The 18,691-nt window shown below is 40.3% G+C and overlaps 1 protein-coding gene across 4 annotated transcripts; it reads left to right on the top strand.

The window, feature by feature from the left end:
- Positions 1 to 212: 212 nt before the first annotated feature.
- On the top strand, positions 213 to 18,364 carry LOC109762678 (THO complex subunit 2). Of its 4 annotated transcripts, XM_020321553.4 has the most exons (34): positions 213 to 671; positions 784 to 909; positions 1,633 to 1,674; positions 1,814 to 1,873; positions 1,989 to 2,051; positions 2,275 to 2,355; positions 3,309 to 3,383; positions 3,474 to 3,521; positions 3,619 to 3,687; positions 3,772 to 3,905; positions 4,438 to 4,513; positions 5,109 to 5,299; positions 5,471 to 5,551; positions 5,713 to 5,914; positions 6,810 to 6,998; positions 7,074 to 7,154; positions 7,249 to 7,368; positions 8,081 to 8,140; positions 8,281 to 8,408; positions 8,770 to 8,866; positions 8,944 to 9,072; positions 9,152 to 9,255; positions 9,594 to 9,771; positions 9,878 to 10,029; positions 10,931 to 11,537; positions 11,643 to 11,747; positions 12,990 to 13,145; positions 13,213 to 13,293; positions 13,394 to 13,469; positions 13,546 to 13,808; positions 14,308 to 14,541; positions 14,653 to 15,426; positions 15,736 to 16,025; positions 17,676 to 18,364. In XM_020321553.4, exons 1-34 carry the CDS (start codon positions 528 to 530, stop codon positions 17,743 to 17,745), a joined length of 5,286 nt encoding a protein of 1,761 aa, XP_020177142.1. In that variant the 5' UTR covers positions 213 to 527; the 3' UTR covers positions 17,746 to 18,364. The 4 variants fall into 4 exon arrangements, with proteins under 4 accessions (XP_020177142.1, XP_020177140.1, XP_073367382.1 ...); XM_020321551.4 differs by having other exon boundaries at positions 14,308 to 15,426; XM_073511281.1 differs by lacking the exon at positions 11,643 to 11,747.
- The last annotated feature ends 327 nt before the right edge of the window (positions 18,365 to 18,691 follow it).

Consider the following 18,691-nt stretch of genomic DNA (forward strand, 5'->3'; position numbering starts at 1 on the left):
CATCACACATATGTGGATCTTTTTTTTGAGAAATACACATATGCAGAATGGAAACCAATGTTTGGAGAGAGAAAAAAAACATTACTCGTTTTTTTTTTGTTGAGGGGTAAAAAAACATTACTCATGTCAAACGTGTCGCAAACCGACCTACACGGCTGTACCCGAGCTGAAGGCCCAGCCCATCTATACGCGAGGCCAGCCAGATTCTACCCGACCCAGCCCCCGCCGTCACAGCGCCTCGCCGGCTCCCCCACCGCCCCACCCGAGCCCGCTTCCCCCCGCCTCGCCGCTTTCCCGGCGCGCCCCGACGCTCCCATCCCCCAGCCCGCCGCCGCCGCCGCCGTCACCCACCCTCGTCGGCGGTTCCCCACGCTGTTCCGCCCCCCATCCCGCCCCGCATCGCCCGCCCCCCCATAGGTCGCCCCTCCACTTCCAAGTCGCCCGCTCGCCCCCTCCTCCTCCTCCACCTCCCATGAAACCCTAGTTCCCCTCCAAAACCCTGCCCCCAGCAGCCGCGCCCGCTCGCCATGTCGCCGCCGCTCCAAGCGCCGGACTACAGGTATGTCACCGAGGAGTGCCTCCGCGAATGGAAGGGCCAGTCGGCCGCCGCCTTCCGCCTCCCCGATCCGGTCCCCATGGCCCGCTTCCTCTACGAGCTCTGCTGGGCGATGGTAAGCTCCCCCTTTCCCCATCACGCACGGCTGCGCGAATTAGGTTTTGCTCGGCTAGCTGCGTTGGTTGGCTTTTGATTTTGGGGCTGATTGCGTTGGTCGGGCTGTGCAGGTGCGAGGGGACCTGCCGCCCCAGAAGTGCCGGGCGGCGCTGGATTCGGTGGTCTTTGTGGAGGAGGCGCGGCAGGAGGAGTCCGCCTCCGTGCTCGCCGACATCATCGCACACCTAGGGCAGGATGTGAGTATTCTGAGTCCTTTTTTTTGCTGCTGTGTGGTGCTTAGTTTGTTACGATTGGCTCGATGAAGTGTGTCCGATTAGTCAATTCGCCATTGAGCATAGCACTGTATTGCAATACTTAGTTGCATTTGGCCAGTTTGTTGTCTGTGTTACTTGTTGTGCCAGCTGAAGTGACAACCTGGTTGAATTGTAAGATGTTTCCGTGATGCATAGATATCTCACTGGTAGTGATAGCATGTGGTAGCTCTGAACAAGTTCTAAAGGCTATGTTTGGAAAAAGTATCCTGCTGAAGTTGTAGCAGGAAAAGGGTTAAATTATGCCCTTTCTGATGAACATGAAACTACCAGCTCTTGGAATACCACTAGCAAACCTTATAATGGCTGAGAGCGCAAACTTATTCATTATTATTTTAATTATTATAGAGCCGGGGCGTTTAGCTTTCCATCTAGGAGTTTTGGATCCATAGCAGAAAACAGTTGCCAAGATCGTTGTCATCTAGGAGTCCCCAATAGTCGGCTGGTACCTGATTGGGTGGAGGCAGGTGACGGGGAGTGTCACTCAGAGATTTGTGGTTTAGTGAACGAATCTATCCTAAATCCAAGATGCATTTATTTCAGAATCATGTAATCTGGATTTACCATTCCGTTCCTTGTGTTGCTATTTCCTTGTAATCATTGAGTGCTGCATTCCTAGTTGATGATCTGACCTGTAGTAATCTGCAGATTACCATTTCTGGTGAATATCGCAGCCGTCTTGTCAAAATGGTAACAATTTCTTTTAATACTTCTACACCTATTCATATCTTTACCAATGCAAATGGCTATCTATCTTCTTGGTGCCCTACTTTGTTTGGGTGGAGGATTTAGTGCTCACTAATTTCCTTATAAATACTCTTGGCTGCAGACTAAGTCGCTCGTGGAGTCTTCATTGATTGTGCCTAGGCTTCTTCAAGAGCGATGTGAAGTGAGTATTTGTTTTTCGTCATACTAGGGTACCATACCTTTCTCCAAACCACCTTTTCATGATTCAATGCAGCTGACACCCGCTGTCTCTGTTTCCTGTATGTGCACATTTGAAGGAAGAGTTCCTATGGGAGGTTGAACTGAGTAAGTCAAAAGGCCAGGATTTGAAAGCCAAGGAGGTATGTGTCACATACTAATACTATGCATATTGTTATCACGTGCGATCATTGCTTCCTGATGTTTTTGTTTGTGCTCACATGTATTACAATATACCATGTCACATTATTGCCGATATCTATTAAACATGGTTCCTGGGCACCATTCTTCTTATTTTGCACAGTTCCATTCTTTACCTGTTTACTGCATCATTTTTTAATTGTCGCTTGACATAAATGGCAACAGGTCAGAGTCAACACACGACTTCTTTATCAGCAAACTAAATTCAACCTTGTAAGAGAGGAAAGTGAGGGCTACGCCAAGTTGGTATGTATATCTGCCTGTGAAACTTCTACCTCTTGTTCTTGTAATGGTGTGCATTGGTTCCTTCCATATTTTTTTTGGAACTTCGGTAACCATTGTTATTTCTTCATGCTGTATTATGAAATTGAAATGAGTAACATAACGTAGAAATTTGTCCTTAGTGTGCTCTAGTTTTTTCACTGATGCTTTGGTGAGTGATACTGCCCTCAATTACTGAAGAATATTTGATCTGAGTTACTGACTGGACGCATTTACAGTTCAAGGGGAGTGTAAAACAATCAACTAATTCCAGACTTTGATTTATTATTTGATCCTAAATTACAGAGTAGGACACCTGGAATGCAAAATAGGGGAAGGCTGGAACGCCAAAACCTGTATTTCTGAAAGTATTTATTGGAAAAATTGCTATAGAACACTGCACTTGATTAGCATATGCCCAGACACCACAAAATGATGTTATTGCCCAACCACATTATGAAGTTGTAGTCATTTACTGGACACTTTTTATTGCCTAAAACCACTAGCATAATCATGCTTGTTTGTTATTAGACACTTCGGTGTCTACTAGCAAATTCACACAACTTTATGACGTGTCTCAGTGTCTGGGCTGTGATAGAATTGGCAATGTCAACCAAGTGCAGTTTTCCGCAGTCAAATTTTCCTTTGTTTTCTAACACGTGTTCTACCAAATCTAGAGGGTAAACTCTATAATCTAGATACTTCTATAAACGATTGTAAGTGTGATTACATTGATTAGAGATGTAAATATCCACAATTCCACACATGTGTTCTAACTTCTTATACTTCCAATTTGAAATTATTTGAGACTAAATCGCTACCATGTGGGATTTATGGTAGTTCCATTCTTTGCTTAGTTTGTAAATGATGTGCCTAAAAGGTTTACTGGAGCATGGTGTATTTTTTGACCTAGCTGCCTTTGTTTGTGTGGAATTCAGGTAACCCTACTTTGTCAAGTAGGTTCAGATTTGGCTTGCCAAAATGCTTCTTCAGCAACTATCAGCATTGTAAAGGTTCGGTGTTGGTTACTTGGAATCTTCTTTCTTCCTCGCATGTTATGATCTCAGCATGTAAACAATTATAACATAATGTTCTTGTGACAGTCATTAATTGGACATTTTGACCTGGACCCGAATCGTGTATTTGACATTGTGAGTTCTCATTATTTTATCCCGGTATTGCTATCTGATATTGTAAAAGTATGTCACTGCTATAATCTGATTATGTTCTTTCTTATTTGCCTGCTAGGTGTTGGAATGTTTTGAACTCTATCCAGACAACAGTATCTTTTATCAGCTTATACCTCTTTTTCCAAAGGTATTTTGTTAGTCAACCTGTAAAGATTGTTACCATACTTCATGCAGTATTTTCAGCCCATCTTACGGCTACTCATTTTTACAGTCCCATGCTGCTCAAATTTTGGGGTTTAAATTTCAATATTATCAACAATTGGATGTAAACAGCCCTGTTCCATCTGGTCTTTTCCGAATAGCAGCGCTGTTGGTCAAATCTGGCCTTATTGACCTTGATAATCTGTAAGTTTTCTAGTTGTTATTGTGTTTGTCTACACTTCTTGACCGCAAACTGCTATTTCAGACATCTTCCTTAAATAGTATTTTTAAAAATATTTTATTATAAATATCTGCAGTAAGAGAAGATCATATTTTTGTAAGGTTTAAATACATGTATTTTTTATTTATTTTTAACATTACATTCCTTTTGCGGTTCCCTCTTCAACTTCTGCTCTTATTTTGATGGCCATTTCTTATAACTATGTGATGACTTACACGAGCAGTACTAGACTTTTTAAGGTTATTTTCCTTAGATAGTTAGTACTACAATACCGAGAAAAACAATCATATGTAGTATCAATGGTATTAGTTATTTTAGTAACTGACTGACCATATCCGTAGTCTCAAGTTCTTGTTTGCTTTTATTTTCCTAGCCATTTTATGCTGTATCAATATGAGTTAGTGTTGCTGCTGGATCTGTTTGTGTTGCTATATCCTTTTCAACTGCACCTCAGATATTTCATAAATCAAGACACGTTCATGGCTTCTGTTTCAGCTATGCTCATTTACTTCCGAATGATGATGAGGCGTTTGAGCATTTTGGCTCCTTTGTTTCAAGGAAAATTGATGAGGTTAGGATAATTTTCTTGTTGAATTCATTCTGTTCTAAAAAGGATTTGCTGTGTTCCTCAGGGTTATAAATGAGAATTATATGAATGTCACTACAATGTAGTCCCAATGATTTTTATGCTTAAAATTTTAAATTTTAAAAACGACTTCCATTTGAAAAAGGAAAGCAGTACGTGTGAAGTATCTTTAAGCAAACGCCATGATACTTCGAGAACAGTACCGTGTAAAGTCTGTTTATGCAAATACCATGATAGTTCTTGTAGGAATCACTACATGTGAGGACTAATAACAAGTTGCCACATTGAAATTGGAACTCGAGTGGCAAACATATAAGAGTTGTTCTTTTGATTGTGATCTTGTAGTTTCGGCTTTGAGGAAGTGTCATATTTGCAGTTACCTCAAGTAGAGACACTGATTAAGCTGTTCCACTGGTTGCAGTAACCATGTTTTTAGTGACTGGACATATCTCAAGCTATGCATGCAGATTTGGTCTTACTTTATGAAATGCCTGCATTGATCTTCAATACGCTTTATAATAATTATGGACACATCAGGGATTCAACTTATGGAGTTTATTCATCTCTTTCTTGATCCCAGGCTACTAAAATAGGCAAAATAAATCTTGCTGCTACTGGAAAGGACCTTATGGATGAAGAGAAGCAAGAAATAACGATCGATCTATACACAGCACTGGAGATGGAAAATGATATAATTGATGAACGAGCCCCTGAGATAGAAAAGAACCAGAAGCTTGGACTTCTTCTTGGTTTCCTCTCAGTCCATGATTGGTATTATCTCTAGTGCCATTGATTTAAGATGTATTATAATATTGCAAAGTTTCTTATAATAACATTTCATTGTTATGCTCAGTTGGTATATTTCAAATCTGCAGTAAAACACATCTGTCTTCTTTGACATGGTATAAATGTCACTGATTGACTTCTGCTGTTATTTGCCAGGGACCATGCACAGCTACTATTTGAACGTCTTGCGCAGCTAAATCCTGTCGAGCATGTTGAAATTTGTGATGCTTTATTTAGGTTTGTCAACTTCCTCTGCATATTCTATTAGCAGCTTTAGCAGTTGTATACTATTGCCTCTACTTCCGTGAAATATGGCCTATGATGGCCCGAATGTTTATTGTAATGCAATGGTTGAGTTCCCCAATTTATGTTGTTCAATCCTACTTCCATTTGTGCAGAATTGTTGAGAAGACTATTTCGTCAGCCTACAGTACATATTGTCAAACACATCATAAAATCACCCGTAACATGGACACTCATATGATGGATGCATCATCTGTCTCTTCACCAAGTTATTTGGTTGATCTGCCAAAGGAGTTTTTCCAAATGCTTGTCGCATGTGGACCATACCTTCACCGTGACACACAATTATTCCAGAAGGTATCCTTAGATCTTTTTTGCTGCATTCTTCTTGTATTAGTACCTGCTCAATATCGTGCTGCCTTATTGGATATGCTTGAGATTTTCTTCGTTGCGTTTAGTCATAGATTATTAGTTCGTTATATGCATCTTTACAAACTACAAAAATACCATATGTCCATATCACGAGTTCATTTCATCAGTGGTTGTTATGACCAGGATTTTGCTTCCTCACTTGTATTGCGGTAATAAATTAAAAAGTCAAAAATGGCCATCCCTGATGCAGAGCAGAGTTTTTGAGCTGGTGCCTACATCCACCGTCTATCTGCTGCATCCAGCAGGCATAGCGATATGGGTACCGGTCAGCTGTCGTATTTAAATGCTCTAAGAGCATCTTCAGCAGCTCCCCTTATCTCACTCCCTAGATCTCCATATGGGGCCTCTCCCAAAAGATACCCTCCCTATGTTTTGTTTCCTCTCACAACAACAGACTATCCATATTGCACTCCCTAGATTTTGTTAATACCTTGTAACTAACAACATTTTCATAACACAATTAAGTGCACATTTAGCATCGATTCCCTGAATTCAGCATGCTAATGGTACTGACCCACACCCAAAATGCCAATTAACATGATTATTAGTAATTCCAAGTAACAGAAGAGCTGATAAGAAATGATTAGCACCAACCACCAAATTTGCACGGATTAGCACACAAAGCCATTAGCACCAGTTATCACTGACTATTATACAATCATAGCACACAAACACCCCCAATCCCATCCTCAAGACTAGGAAAGGTCATATGACTATGAACACCTTTACTTGCAATTATGCACTTCCGCCTGGAGCAATCTAGTGGCAATTTTTTTTGGATATTGTTATTTAATGGCACATTGGATGTGTTCATTTTCAGGTTTGCAGAGTGTTAAAGGTGTATCATGCCTCGTCAAAAGAATCAGCCCGTACAGCAGGTGTAATGTCTCCAGAATCTCAGGTTGAAGAAGCACTTGGGTCATGCTTGCTTCCTTCATTGCAGCTTATACCTGCCAATCCTGCTGTTGATATGGAGATATGGGGAGTTCTTTCCCTTCTTCCTTATGAGGTCTGTCATGCTCCCTGGTCGTTACTTGTTGTACTGCACTACCTTTTTAATCAATCTGGCACTGTTCATGTTTAGGTGCGCTATCGTTTGTATGGTGAGTGGGAGAAGGACACTGAACAAAACCCAATTGTCCTTGCTGCAAGGCAAACAGCAAAGGTTGCCTACTTATTCCATGCCTGGGTTTTCTTTCTTGCGCCTACCATTTTATCTTGAGTTTTAAATTCACCAGCATCCTTATTTTCTCAATTAGCTGGACACCAGACGGCTCTTAAAACGGCTGGCCAAGGAAAATCTGAAGCAGCTTGGCCGCATGGTGGCTAAACTTGCTCATGCAAATCCAATGACTGTGCTTCGGACAATTGTCCAACAGGTATTTTGAACCAACAATGCACATGCAATATTCAAAGCAATAATAAATACTGCAGTCATATGTGAAACATGCAATATTAATTCTCTGATGTTGGAGATGGCCAACCGTTAGATCTGCTGGCAGCTCCATTTGGACTGTATTTGCCTCTTTATGTTTTTAGCCTAGATGCTGAACTCACAGAGTGCATACTGTAGTTTTAACCCTGGCCACATCAGCTCTCCGTGCACTACATCTGCTGGTATAAGCTTGCAGATCTGCAGCAGGCCCTCAAATGCTGGTCTGCTGTCACTACGCACCCCTGTGCCATCCCTTTAAGGACTCAGTTGTGGCTAATGTACATTGGGGGGGGGGGGGGGTCTTTGCAAGTGATTAATGTCAATGGAGCGTGGTTTTTTATTTACATTTTGGACCAGAAAGCATAAGAGCCTCCTACTGCTACATATTGGTAATAGAATGGTATATGTAGTTATGTACATGTGCAGGGGGAACATGCCCCTTATTGCTACACATCACTTATTGAAGCAACCGATTTGTAGAAGTAGTCTGGCCAAATGATTTATGAATATATTATCTTTAATTTGTTAATTATGACAATTCAATGATTCTGGAAGCTCACCTTTATAATTGCAATCCTTCCTTGACTTGTGTAATTATGCTTTATCTTCAGTTCTTTCATCTTTTTACCTCTACAATACATTGTCACAACTTTCAGGTTGAAGCATACAGGGACATGATAAATCCAGTTGTGGATGCTTTTAAATACTTGACTCAGGTATTGGCTGCGTATGTGATGCATGTTTTATACAGATGCTCATGCCCTTTTTAGAGTTGATTGTAATTATTCTGCATGTGTCTTTGAATTGTTTCTATAAGTCAAGTTTACACCTTTGTCTAAATGTGCTTCTTTTACAGCTGGAATATGATATCTTGCAATATATTGTAATCGAACGGTTGGCTCAAGGTGGTCGTGAGAAAGTAAAGGATGACGGCCTTAACCTGTCAGATTGGCTTCAGTGTCTGGCATCATTCTGGGGACACCTGTATGTAGTTTTGACTCCTGCCTGTGATCATATTATATTTACACAAAACATGATATTTAGAGGTTTACCTTCTGTTTTACCACTAAGGACCCCTGCCATTATCTTGTGCATAATCTTGAGTTCCCCTCTCATTTGTTTGCTCATTCTGACATCACGTCTACAGAAGTGTACAATAAAATATCACCATTTGCCAAGACTCCAGATCCTTGTTATTATTTGTTAATCACATTTAATCTTAATGCTATGAAAATGCAAGCAGTAGTTCTATAATCACTGGGGTGCTCGTGTGTCCCTTCCCAATATTATTATTGTCTTTAATTTTATCTTTATGCTTCTATTCTGAACCAATTAACTTTAACAGCTGCAAGAAGCATCTTTCCATGGAGCTTAAATGCCTCTTCCAATACATAGTTAATCAACTGAAGAAAGGATTGGGTACTGAGCTTGTTGTACTTGAGGTTTGTTGGCTATGTCGAAACTTTCTTGCTGCCTTGGTATTGTATGAATCTGAAGTTTAAATTGATGTACCATGCAGGAACTCATTCAGCAAATGGCAAATGTACAGTACACTGAGAACATGACTGATGAACAGGTTGATGCTATGGCAGGAAGTGAAACATTGCGGCTTCAATCTTCGCTGTTTGGATCAACACGGAACTATAAGGTTTTGCGAGGAATCAATGCCTTTTCTGTATTTCATGATAAGGTCAATAAACAGCTCACCAAATCGTTTTTTTTTGTAGGTCCTGAATAAGTCTACTAACAAATTGCGGGATTCTTTGCTTCCAAAAGATGAACCTAAACTTGCAATTCCTCTACTACTGCTCATTGCCCAACACAGATCCAAGTAAGATTTTGTCTCAACTTGCTAAATCCTTTGTGCCCTTCCCCCCCTCCTTATTTTGTTCTGCTCTCTCGACCAAGTGGACTTCATTTAATATAGGTGACAGACTGATGGTTATTATAGATGCATCCTAATTGAATGCAATTCTTTACTGAATTTCTGTAATCATGCAATTATTTTTTAGGAAATATATGTCGAAGAAAATATTCAGAAAGCAACAATTATGTAAAGCTTTATTATCTGCATTCTGGGGTTCATGTTTTAGCCTAAAAGCTTGTCATATTAAGTTCTTACTCTTTGCATTGCTCTTTTAAACTTGATAATGTTGTTATTGTTTTCAGGATTATAATAAATGCAGATGCCACATATATCAAAATGGTTAGCGAGCAGTTTGATAGATGCCATGGAATACTGCTTCAGTATGCCGAGTTTCTTTCAAGTGCTGTAGCTCCATCAACCTATGTTCAACTAATACCTCCGCTGGAAGATCTAGTTTATAAATATCATATCGAGCCAGACGTAATACACTCATATCTTGTGACTTTTTTTTCAATGTGCGAGCTGATTTCATAATTTTATCATGCCTCCACTGGAGTAATCATCTTAGCAATTTTCTTCATTCTAGGTTGCTTTTCTTATATACCGGCCTGTAATGAGGCTTTTCAAAAGCGCTAACGGTGGCGAGGCCTGTTGGCCTCTGGATGACAATGAAGAAGGGGAGTCTGTATCATATGATGAAATGATCTTGCATGGCGATTCATCTCAGAAGTCAATCATGTAAGCTTTTATGAACATCTGTGGAGAGTCTTTTAATCATCTATTCAATGGTATGGGTCATCACAGACAACGCCTGGCTCACCTACACATGTCTAACGAAGTCCATTGCAAAATATTGTCAAAAACCCTCACATGGAAATATTGCAATACTCTGTGCACTTAGTTGCTGTACTTGTTTAGTCCATTGTCCATTTATTTATTGTGCAGACCACAAATGAACACATTGTAGTGTGATTTCTTTTCAGTTTTTGTTGAAACTTCCAAATACACTGTTTGATTTTTCTTCTTCCAAACAAAGGGTACAAGTGTTTCTGGGAGCATGAAAATAGCACATCTTAGTTATTCCATTTTCATTTTTGGGTTTATGTTGAAAATAAATTGAGAAGTAGATTACAAAGGATGGTAAGTTCAGATAAAATATGCACCCTTTAGAACATCGGAGTACAATTATGAGAATTGATCCTCTCCTGTTTACCGCTAAAAGATAAGTGAAGATCTTGTGTCCTTGGAAGCTGGTAGGGAACTACTTCCTCCGTCCCATAATATAAGAGCGTTTTTGAAACTAGTGTAGTGTCAAAAACGCTCTTATATTATGGGACGGAGGGAGTAACTACTATGGGTATGTTTGGTTTGAGCCAACTTGGCCCTACCATACAATTGGCTAGGCAAATTTTTATTAAAGCTTTTGGTTGCCCATGAGTTGTCCAATATTGGCTAGAAAATGAACCTACCTTATGCCTTAAGAATGATTGCTCTTAGAAACTTATACTTTAACTGTTTAAGCCTCGTTGAAGTTAACTTTGGTTCAATTTTTCTGTTTCTAAATGAACTTGGTTGAACATCATTGATAGTATTTTAGGTTTGATTCATATGTAGTTTGCTGTATTCTGTTTTCTTACAGGTGGTCAGATCTTCTCAACACAATCCGAACAATTTTGCCAGCAAAAGCCTGGAACGGTCTTTCACCTGAATTGTATGCTACTTTCTGGGGTTTGACACTGTATGATCTTAATTTTCCAAAAGATCGTTATGATGCGGAAATTAAGAAGCTGCATGAAAATCTCAAACAACTTGAAGATAACTCAGATAACTCTAGCATTGCAATATCACGGCGTAAGAAGGACAAGGAGAGAATCCAAGATTTGCTGGACAAATTGAACAATGAATCTGACAAGCATCAACAGCACGTTATATCAGTGCTCCAAAGGCTAACCCGTGAAAAGGATAAATGGCTGAGTTCCAGTCCGGATGCACTGAAGATCAACATGGAATTTCTCCAGCGGTGCATATATCCACGCTGTGTTCTTAGCATGCAGGATGCTGTGTATTGTGCTACATTCGTCCAGATGATGCATTCACTTGGGACTCCATTTTTCAACACGGTGAATCATATTGATGTTTTCATCTGCAAGACACTACAGCCAATGATCTGTTGTTGTACCGAATATGAGGCTGGCAGGCTTGGAAGGTTTCTTCATGAGACCCTGAAGATGGCTTACCATTGGAAGGTAGCTTATTGATTCAAGTGTGCTATACACTCTTCGCCATAGCTTTCCTGATGGTTATTACGTTGTTTTAGTGCTTCTGAGTTTGCATAATACAACTTTTTGCAGAGTGACGAATCAGTATATGAGCGTGAATGTGGAAATAAGCCGGGATTCGCTGTATACTTCAGATTTCCAAATAGTCAACGTGTATCTTATCCTCAGTTCGTTAAAGTATGCTTTACACACTCCTTGAAGTTATGTGTGTCGCATAATTAAGCTCTGTACACATAATTAAGCTCTGTATGTTTGTCATTTCCTTGGTACAGCTTAGTCCTAAATATTGTAGAACTGGTGATCGAAACATAGAAAGCCTGTTCTGTGCTTTGATCACCATTACTAAAATTTTAGGACTAAATTTTACTCAAGTTGCATGATACGGTTGTATGTTCGTAAGAGTTCCTAGAGGCGATTTGTAGTATAAAAGCACAATCTGGTGCACAAGTAAGCTTCTTGTTAGGCATGTAATCAACATAGAAATTATATCTATTATGTTGCTTCATAGATGACCATATAAAAATAAATTTCGTTCTGTCTTAGCTCAGGAGTTAATTCTGTGAGGAATATACTAATACACAAAACCATGTTTAGGTGCCAACTCCTACTCTAGTGTGAACTGTTCCACACTAGATTTTGATGGGCTATTTAATGGATTCACAATTTTGCAAATGAACTCCTTCACAAATTCACAAACTGTCTTCTCATTCAATCTAAATTTGGTGTCTCCAGTGCTCATGAAATGGCACGTTGTGTGAGACTGAGCATGCTAGTTCCTAGATATGGATGCTTCCTCAGGAATAAAATATTTCTACTCATAGTTTGTCAGCTCGTTACATTTGCAAAAATCTGGCAAGATAGCTTGCTCTTAGTAACCAGGCCCAGTGTTCTTTTTCTTTCAAACGTGTTGGCGCTCAGTTCATGAATTGTGGTGCTGCCCTATCGTGCAGCCTTTTTATTTGAAGAGAATTTCAGTTGTGGCAGTTGTTGCTGCATGTGCTAGGCGTGTTGGCTTTATTGAGCTGTACATTTGGTCAAATGTGAGCTGTGCAACAGTAGTGTAGTGGCTACCTCTTTAATAAAATGTTAATACCTGCAAGTTTCAGTGATGTGTATATGTATTTGTACATGTACAAAACGATCCACTGCGTATACTTATTATTTGTGAGCATCTGTACATTTTTCTTGGTGAAATTTCTGTTTCTTGAATCCAGGTATAAATTCAGCATGCTTTCATGGATCCTAGTATCTATTATTGCCATGTGCTGCTTTGCTCTCTACATTTTATTCACGTCACCTGAATTGAATTAAAAAAATAAATAATCACAAGTGAATCTCTAATATCCAAAATTTTATGCTGTTGTCCTGCTACATTCTTTGCATATGTTTTTGAACATCTTTTTTCTGTGCTTTTGAAAGGTTCATTGGAAATGGAGTGGAAGAATTACCAAGGTGCTTAATCAATGTATGGAATCAAAAGAATACATGGAAATCAGAAACGCCCTTATTGTGCTCACAAAGATAACTAGTATTTTTCCTGTCATGCGAAAAAGCGGTATCAACATCGAGAAAAGGGTAAATACATCATTAGTCACCATTTATGATATGCTGCTGGGCTGTTGCTCACAAATATGTTTACCAGGTTGCGAAGCTAAAGGGGGATGAGAGGGAAGATCTGAAAGTACTGGCCACTGGTGTAGCTGCTGCTCTGGCAGCTCGCAAGGTAAGTGTTACCACTTCTTTGCTGGTGCCTTTTTTCCGTATCAGGGGACCTTTGTGCATGATTATGAGATGCATGTGTGGATTTCCTGACTATTATGCAGAGTTCATGGGTATCTGAAGAAGAGTTTGGCATGGGTCACCTTGATCTGAAGCCAGTACCTGCAAAACCTATTGCTGGTAAGTAGAAGACACAGTTTTTTTCCACAACCACTATGATTAACTGGAGCATAACTATTCCTTGGATGTCCTACAGGAAATCAGTATGCAGATCCCTCGACAGCAAAAGATCATAGCGTCCGTGCAAAATCTGTAGAGGGTAGGCATGAAAGGTCAGAAAATGCAATGAAGCCTGATGCTCATAAGAAGAATGCCTCGACTACAAACGGATCTGATATTCAAATGCCATCTTCCTCTGCACAAGGAAAAGGTTCAGGGCTTGTACGTGGTGTAGATGAACCTCCAAAACTTTTGTCCGATGATGGAGTTAAAGTCTTGAAGCCTACTGCAGAACCTGAGGTACCTCTCAGTTCATAATGTGGATGGTAACAATTGGGTAATTTATAGGAAAAGCTCATGTGAGCTTGACTCCAAAAAGGGTTTTGGATCGTAAAAACTTTCTAAAATGTGCATATCGCAATAGTATGTGTATTTGTACATTTTAGTGCAAAATTAGCATTTTATGGACTGCCCATGCGCTATAAATGGTGCAAAAATAATTTCTATTTTAGCCCTTCATTCTTCTCTGTTTTCCGCGGATGGATGTACCTTTTTCAGAAATTTTTGCAAGTCGCTAAGTGTATTTCTACGTGTAAAATTTTAGGAATTTTACGGAACTTCAAAACACGCACTTTTTTTTTGGAAATTTTCAAAACAACAGCTTGAGGTGTTTTTGGTAGCACGAAATCCGCTTGTTCCATTTATGGTCCTTTAGTATGTCATGGAACATAGCAGTTATTAGTCAGCCTTTTAGTATTGGACATTTGGTTTGCATTGTTCTAATCATTTTTATTAACAGACAAGAGCGCCACAAAAGCGTGCTGTACAAAATGCTGCAAAGGTATCTAAGCACGATGTGGTGAAGGAAGATGGAAAACCTGGGAGATCTACTAGCAGGGGTCTTAATCAACAAGCCTGTGCTATTCCTGTTGACAGAGAAGTATTGTCTCAGGCAGCTGATGGTGTGCTGGATACTAATCCCACTAGTCCGTTGGTTGGCACAAATGGTAATGTACATCCGGCACCACGAAAGGTATCTGCATCCTCCCAAAGATCAACAGTATTGGCTGCACATAGCGGTGGAACAGCTAATCCCACCGGTGAAGGTGAATCTGCTGACTTGATTGATTCTACCGTGAAACAGCAAAAAAGATCTGTTCCCGTTGAAGAACAAGAGAGGACAGGTAAACGAAGGAAAGGAGAGATTGAAGGCAGGGATGGTGACTTGACAGAGCACCATACGGACAAAGAAAAAAAATTGGACCCGCGATCAGTAGATAAATTTCGTTCTGTGGATCATGAGAGAGGTGCTAGTGAGGAACAAAACCTAATTCGGACAGAGAAATTAAAAGAAAAGTTTGATGATAAATATGACAGAGATCATAGAGAAAAAGCAGATCGGTCTGAGAGGCGCCGTGGAGAAGACGTGGTTGAACGACCAACAGACAGATCATTGGAAAGGAGAGAGCGTTCTATTGAAAAGATGCAAGACAGAGTTCCTGAAAAAGGAAGAGAAGACAGGAATAAGGAGGAGAGGAACAAAGTTAAGCATGAACCCATAGATCGAGCACATACTATTAAGAATGAACCCATAGATCGAGCATATACTATTAAGCATGAACCCATAGATCGAGCACATACTTCTGATGAACGCTTCCGAGGGCAAAGCTTGCCACCACCTCCACCTCTTCCAACTAGTTTTGTACCCCAATCAGTCGCTGCTAACCGAAGAGATGAAGACAGTGACCGAAGGGGCGGCAGCACCAGGCATACCCAACGGTCGTCTCCCAGGCGTGATGAGAAAGAAAGGTGGCACTTGGAGGAGAATGCTCCGCTCTCGCAGGATGATGGGAAGCACAGAAGAGAGGAAGATCTTCGGGATAGAAAGCGTGAAGATAGGGATGTTTCATCAAGCAAGGTAAACTTTTCTTTACCCCCCAATACTCTTCTGTGATCATTTATTTGCTCACTAGTTCAGTTATATCTACTCCCTCCGTCCCAAAATAAGTGACTCACCTTTGTACTAACTTTGTACTAAAGCTAGTACAAAGTTGAGTCACTTAATTTGGGACGGAAGGAGTATAAAAGTTGATCCGTGTCTTGTGCTCTGTACTTATTCATCTACTGAACAGTTCTATGGCTTTTATGATGTGACTTGGCATGCAATCACTCTTGGGATCGTAATGGACATTCTTGCTTGACCTCTAATACTTTGTTATTTTTACAGGTAGACGACAGGGATAGGGACAAAGGTAATACTGTGAAAGAAGATAGTGATCCTAATAGTGCATCCAAACGGCGGAAGATCAAAAGAGAACAGTCTGCTTTGGAAGCTGGGGAATATGCGCCTTCTGCTCCACAGCCTCCGAGCGTTGGACCTGGTAACTCACAGTTTGAAATACGAGAGAGAGAAAGAAAGGGTGCTATTTCACAGCATCGGCCATCACATGCTGATGACCTTCCTAGGATGCATGCCAAGGATTCAACAAGCAAGACAAGTCGTAGAGAGGCTGACCAGTAAGTTTAGGAAACAATGAAGTTTCCACTTTGCAATGTGTTCTTTATACCTTATTAGCTGTCATGTGAAACACACAATCTGTTTGGGAAGCATCAGTTTCGTATCGACTGAACGAAGTTGCAAAATCGTCGCTTTCACAAAAACCCCTTAAATTTCAGATGCTCTGCACATGCAAGATCGTTAACTGCAATATCTTGTGCAAATTGTGACGCATTTTTTCTTTAACCTCTTCTAGTATGCTGCTGGCCTGCCTGTTTCTAAATTGAAGAAAAATATTTAGTCAAATAAAATAATGATTGCATTCCCAGGTTACAAGTCGTTATGCAGGTAAAGTATGTAGGAAATTCACCATTGTACCTTCATAAATTTTAATAGATAACATGGTGTCATGCACTTAGCTAGGTACGGTACGGCTGGTAACTAACCACTTGTGTTCCCAAGCTGCAGTATTTAGAAAGCTACCTCGAAGGTGCTTTAACAACTGAAAAGCATAAATACTCGGTGTGCAATAATGATGTAGAGAAACACATAACTAAATAGTTGTCATTTTGTTAGCACACCAATAGCTGCGTGACGCAGACAGTTCAATGGAGTAATGCCTTACCAAGAATTGCTAGCATCCAAAGTATTTGTTTCCATTGATAGAGAACTATGAGATTTATGACCAATTTTAGCCGTATGGGCGTCACCGTTAAATCCTAGCTCTACCAAAACCAAGGTCAATGTTTGGTGTATGCAGAATTGGTACCCCCTACGGTCGGGTTTATACATGGTTTTCGAGTCGATGAGTCGACGAGTCGTTCAGGGGTAGCGACTTGTCGACGAGTTGTGACTAGTCTCGACTAGTCGTGGGGTTTGAGTCAACCATGGCAGTGCGACTCGTCGACTAGTTGCGACAAGTCGCGTGACTCAGAAAACCATGGGTTTATAACGTCGGTGTGGGATTTTAGGTTCTCAATTTGACTGATGAAACATTTGTTATATCTAAAACTGTATCATCGGATTCGTTTTCGAATAAAGTTTCTAAACATATATATTTTTGGTGGCATATAACATATATTTTATTAGTTACTCCCTCCGTAAACTAATATAACAGTGCTTAAATCATTACTTTAGTGATCTAAACGCTCTTATATTAGTTTACAGAGGGAGTATTAAATTGAGGACCTAGGAAGTTATTAAATTGAGGACCTAGGAACACGCGCACCCCCTATACACCTGACCGGCGGGAGTACTACTTAAAAATAGGGAGTACTCGAAGCTTACTCTTGTTCAATACAATATACTCTTCTCTTGAAGCACATTTTAACAGTGTGATTCTTCGTGTTGTCATATATGTATTTTAAATTTGTGTTGATCTTTCTGTTGGTTTAGTGTAGCTTGAGCTTTTTGCTATAAATTTGTTGTCACATTGATATGAGTAGGCTTAATATCTTTCCTTAAAAATGTAGCAGCAGTAAGGTATATATTAGAAATAAGGCTGCAGAAGATGATTACATAGGTTGATGTTCTTTCTAAATCTGCACAAAAGTAAAAAGTTATGTAATGGCTTCTGCATGAGCCGCAATTTCTGGTATAGATCTATTTTTATGTATATACTCATGGTTCTATAAGTTTTGTTTCCTTAACAATCCTTGGTCAAATTGCAGAACACATGATAGAGAGTGGGAAGAGGAGAAGAGGCCAAGGACTGAAGCAAAAAGGAAGCATCGGAAGTAGGTTCCTGCGGGTGTCTTGATGATTGTCACATAACAAGATTTCACTTGGCGACGCGCAGCTGCGAACAAGCCGTTTTCTTGTAGCAGGAAGATGTATCTGGGCATATTTGAACCATTCGGCGTGTATGCCGTTTGCTGGGGCTTAAGGGGACCAAAAGGATAAACCCTTCAGCAGTGCTTCGTCTATGCTGCCCAGATGCAAATTGTTGCGAACAATGTTGATTGCAAGGAACATATATGGTCGGTTATACAAGTCGTTATAAACATTTTAGCAATGTGGAATGTAAGGAACAATACTATGGGCCATACCATCAACTTAGACGGATTTGCTGTAAACAAGGATGAGCAGTTTGTCGGCCAGCTATTTTTGTAATTCATTTTGTACTAACTGCAGAGTTTTGCTGTGGGAAGCATTTGGGCTTCCTTTTTTGCACCGTCTAGGAGGAATAGCAGGGGGGTTGTGAGTAGGTTGTACATGTACAGTTACAATGGTAGCATGAACCGTCGTGCTCTAGATGTTAAACTGAGATGGTTGCGTGAACCGTCGTGTTCTAGATGTTAACTGAGATGGTTGCGTGAACCGTCGTGTTCTATATGTTAACTGAGATGGTTGCAGTTCATCATGTAGTGTGGTGGTTTTGTTTTGGTCGTTGCTGACTGTTGCCTTCATTGTATCTGTGTGATTTTTATTCTCGAGTCTGTGGAACCTGGAGCTTGTTTGATCCTGGTTTCCTGGCAAGAGCAACTTGTTTGGCTTTGTGCTGCTAGATTTTGGCAAACGTCTTGCTTCCTGGCCTGGTGATTTAGTTCGTTGTTGCAGATTATATGCCTGTGGTGCAGTTGGTGACCATTGGAAAATTACCTTTGTAGTAGCAGTTGTCGACAAGTACGTCTCTGCTTCAGTGTTCAGAATTTGGTTCTAAATAAAAAACAAAACGAGCTCCCTC

Source organism: Aegilops tauschii, chromosome 3, assembly GCF_002575655.3.
Source record: "Aegilops tauschii subsp. strangulata cultivar AL8/78 chromosome 3, Aet v6.0, whole genome shotgun sequence".
Taxonomy (NCBI): Eukaryota; Viridiplantae; Streptophyta; class Magnoliopsida; order Poales; family Poaceae; genus Aegilops; species Aegilops tauschii.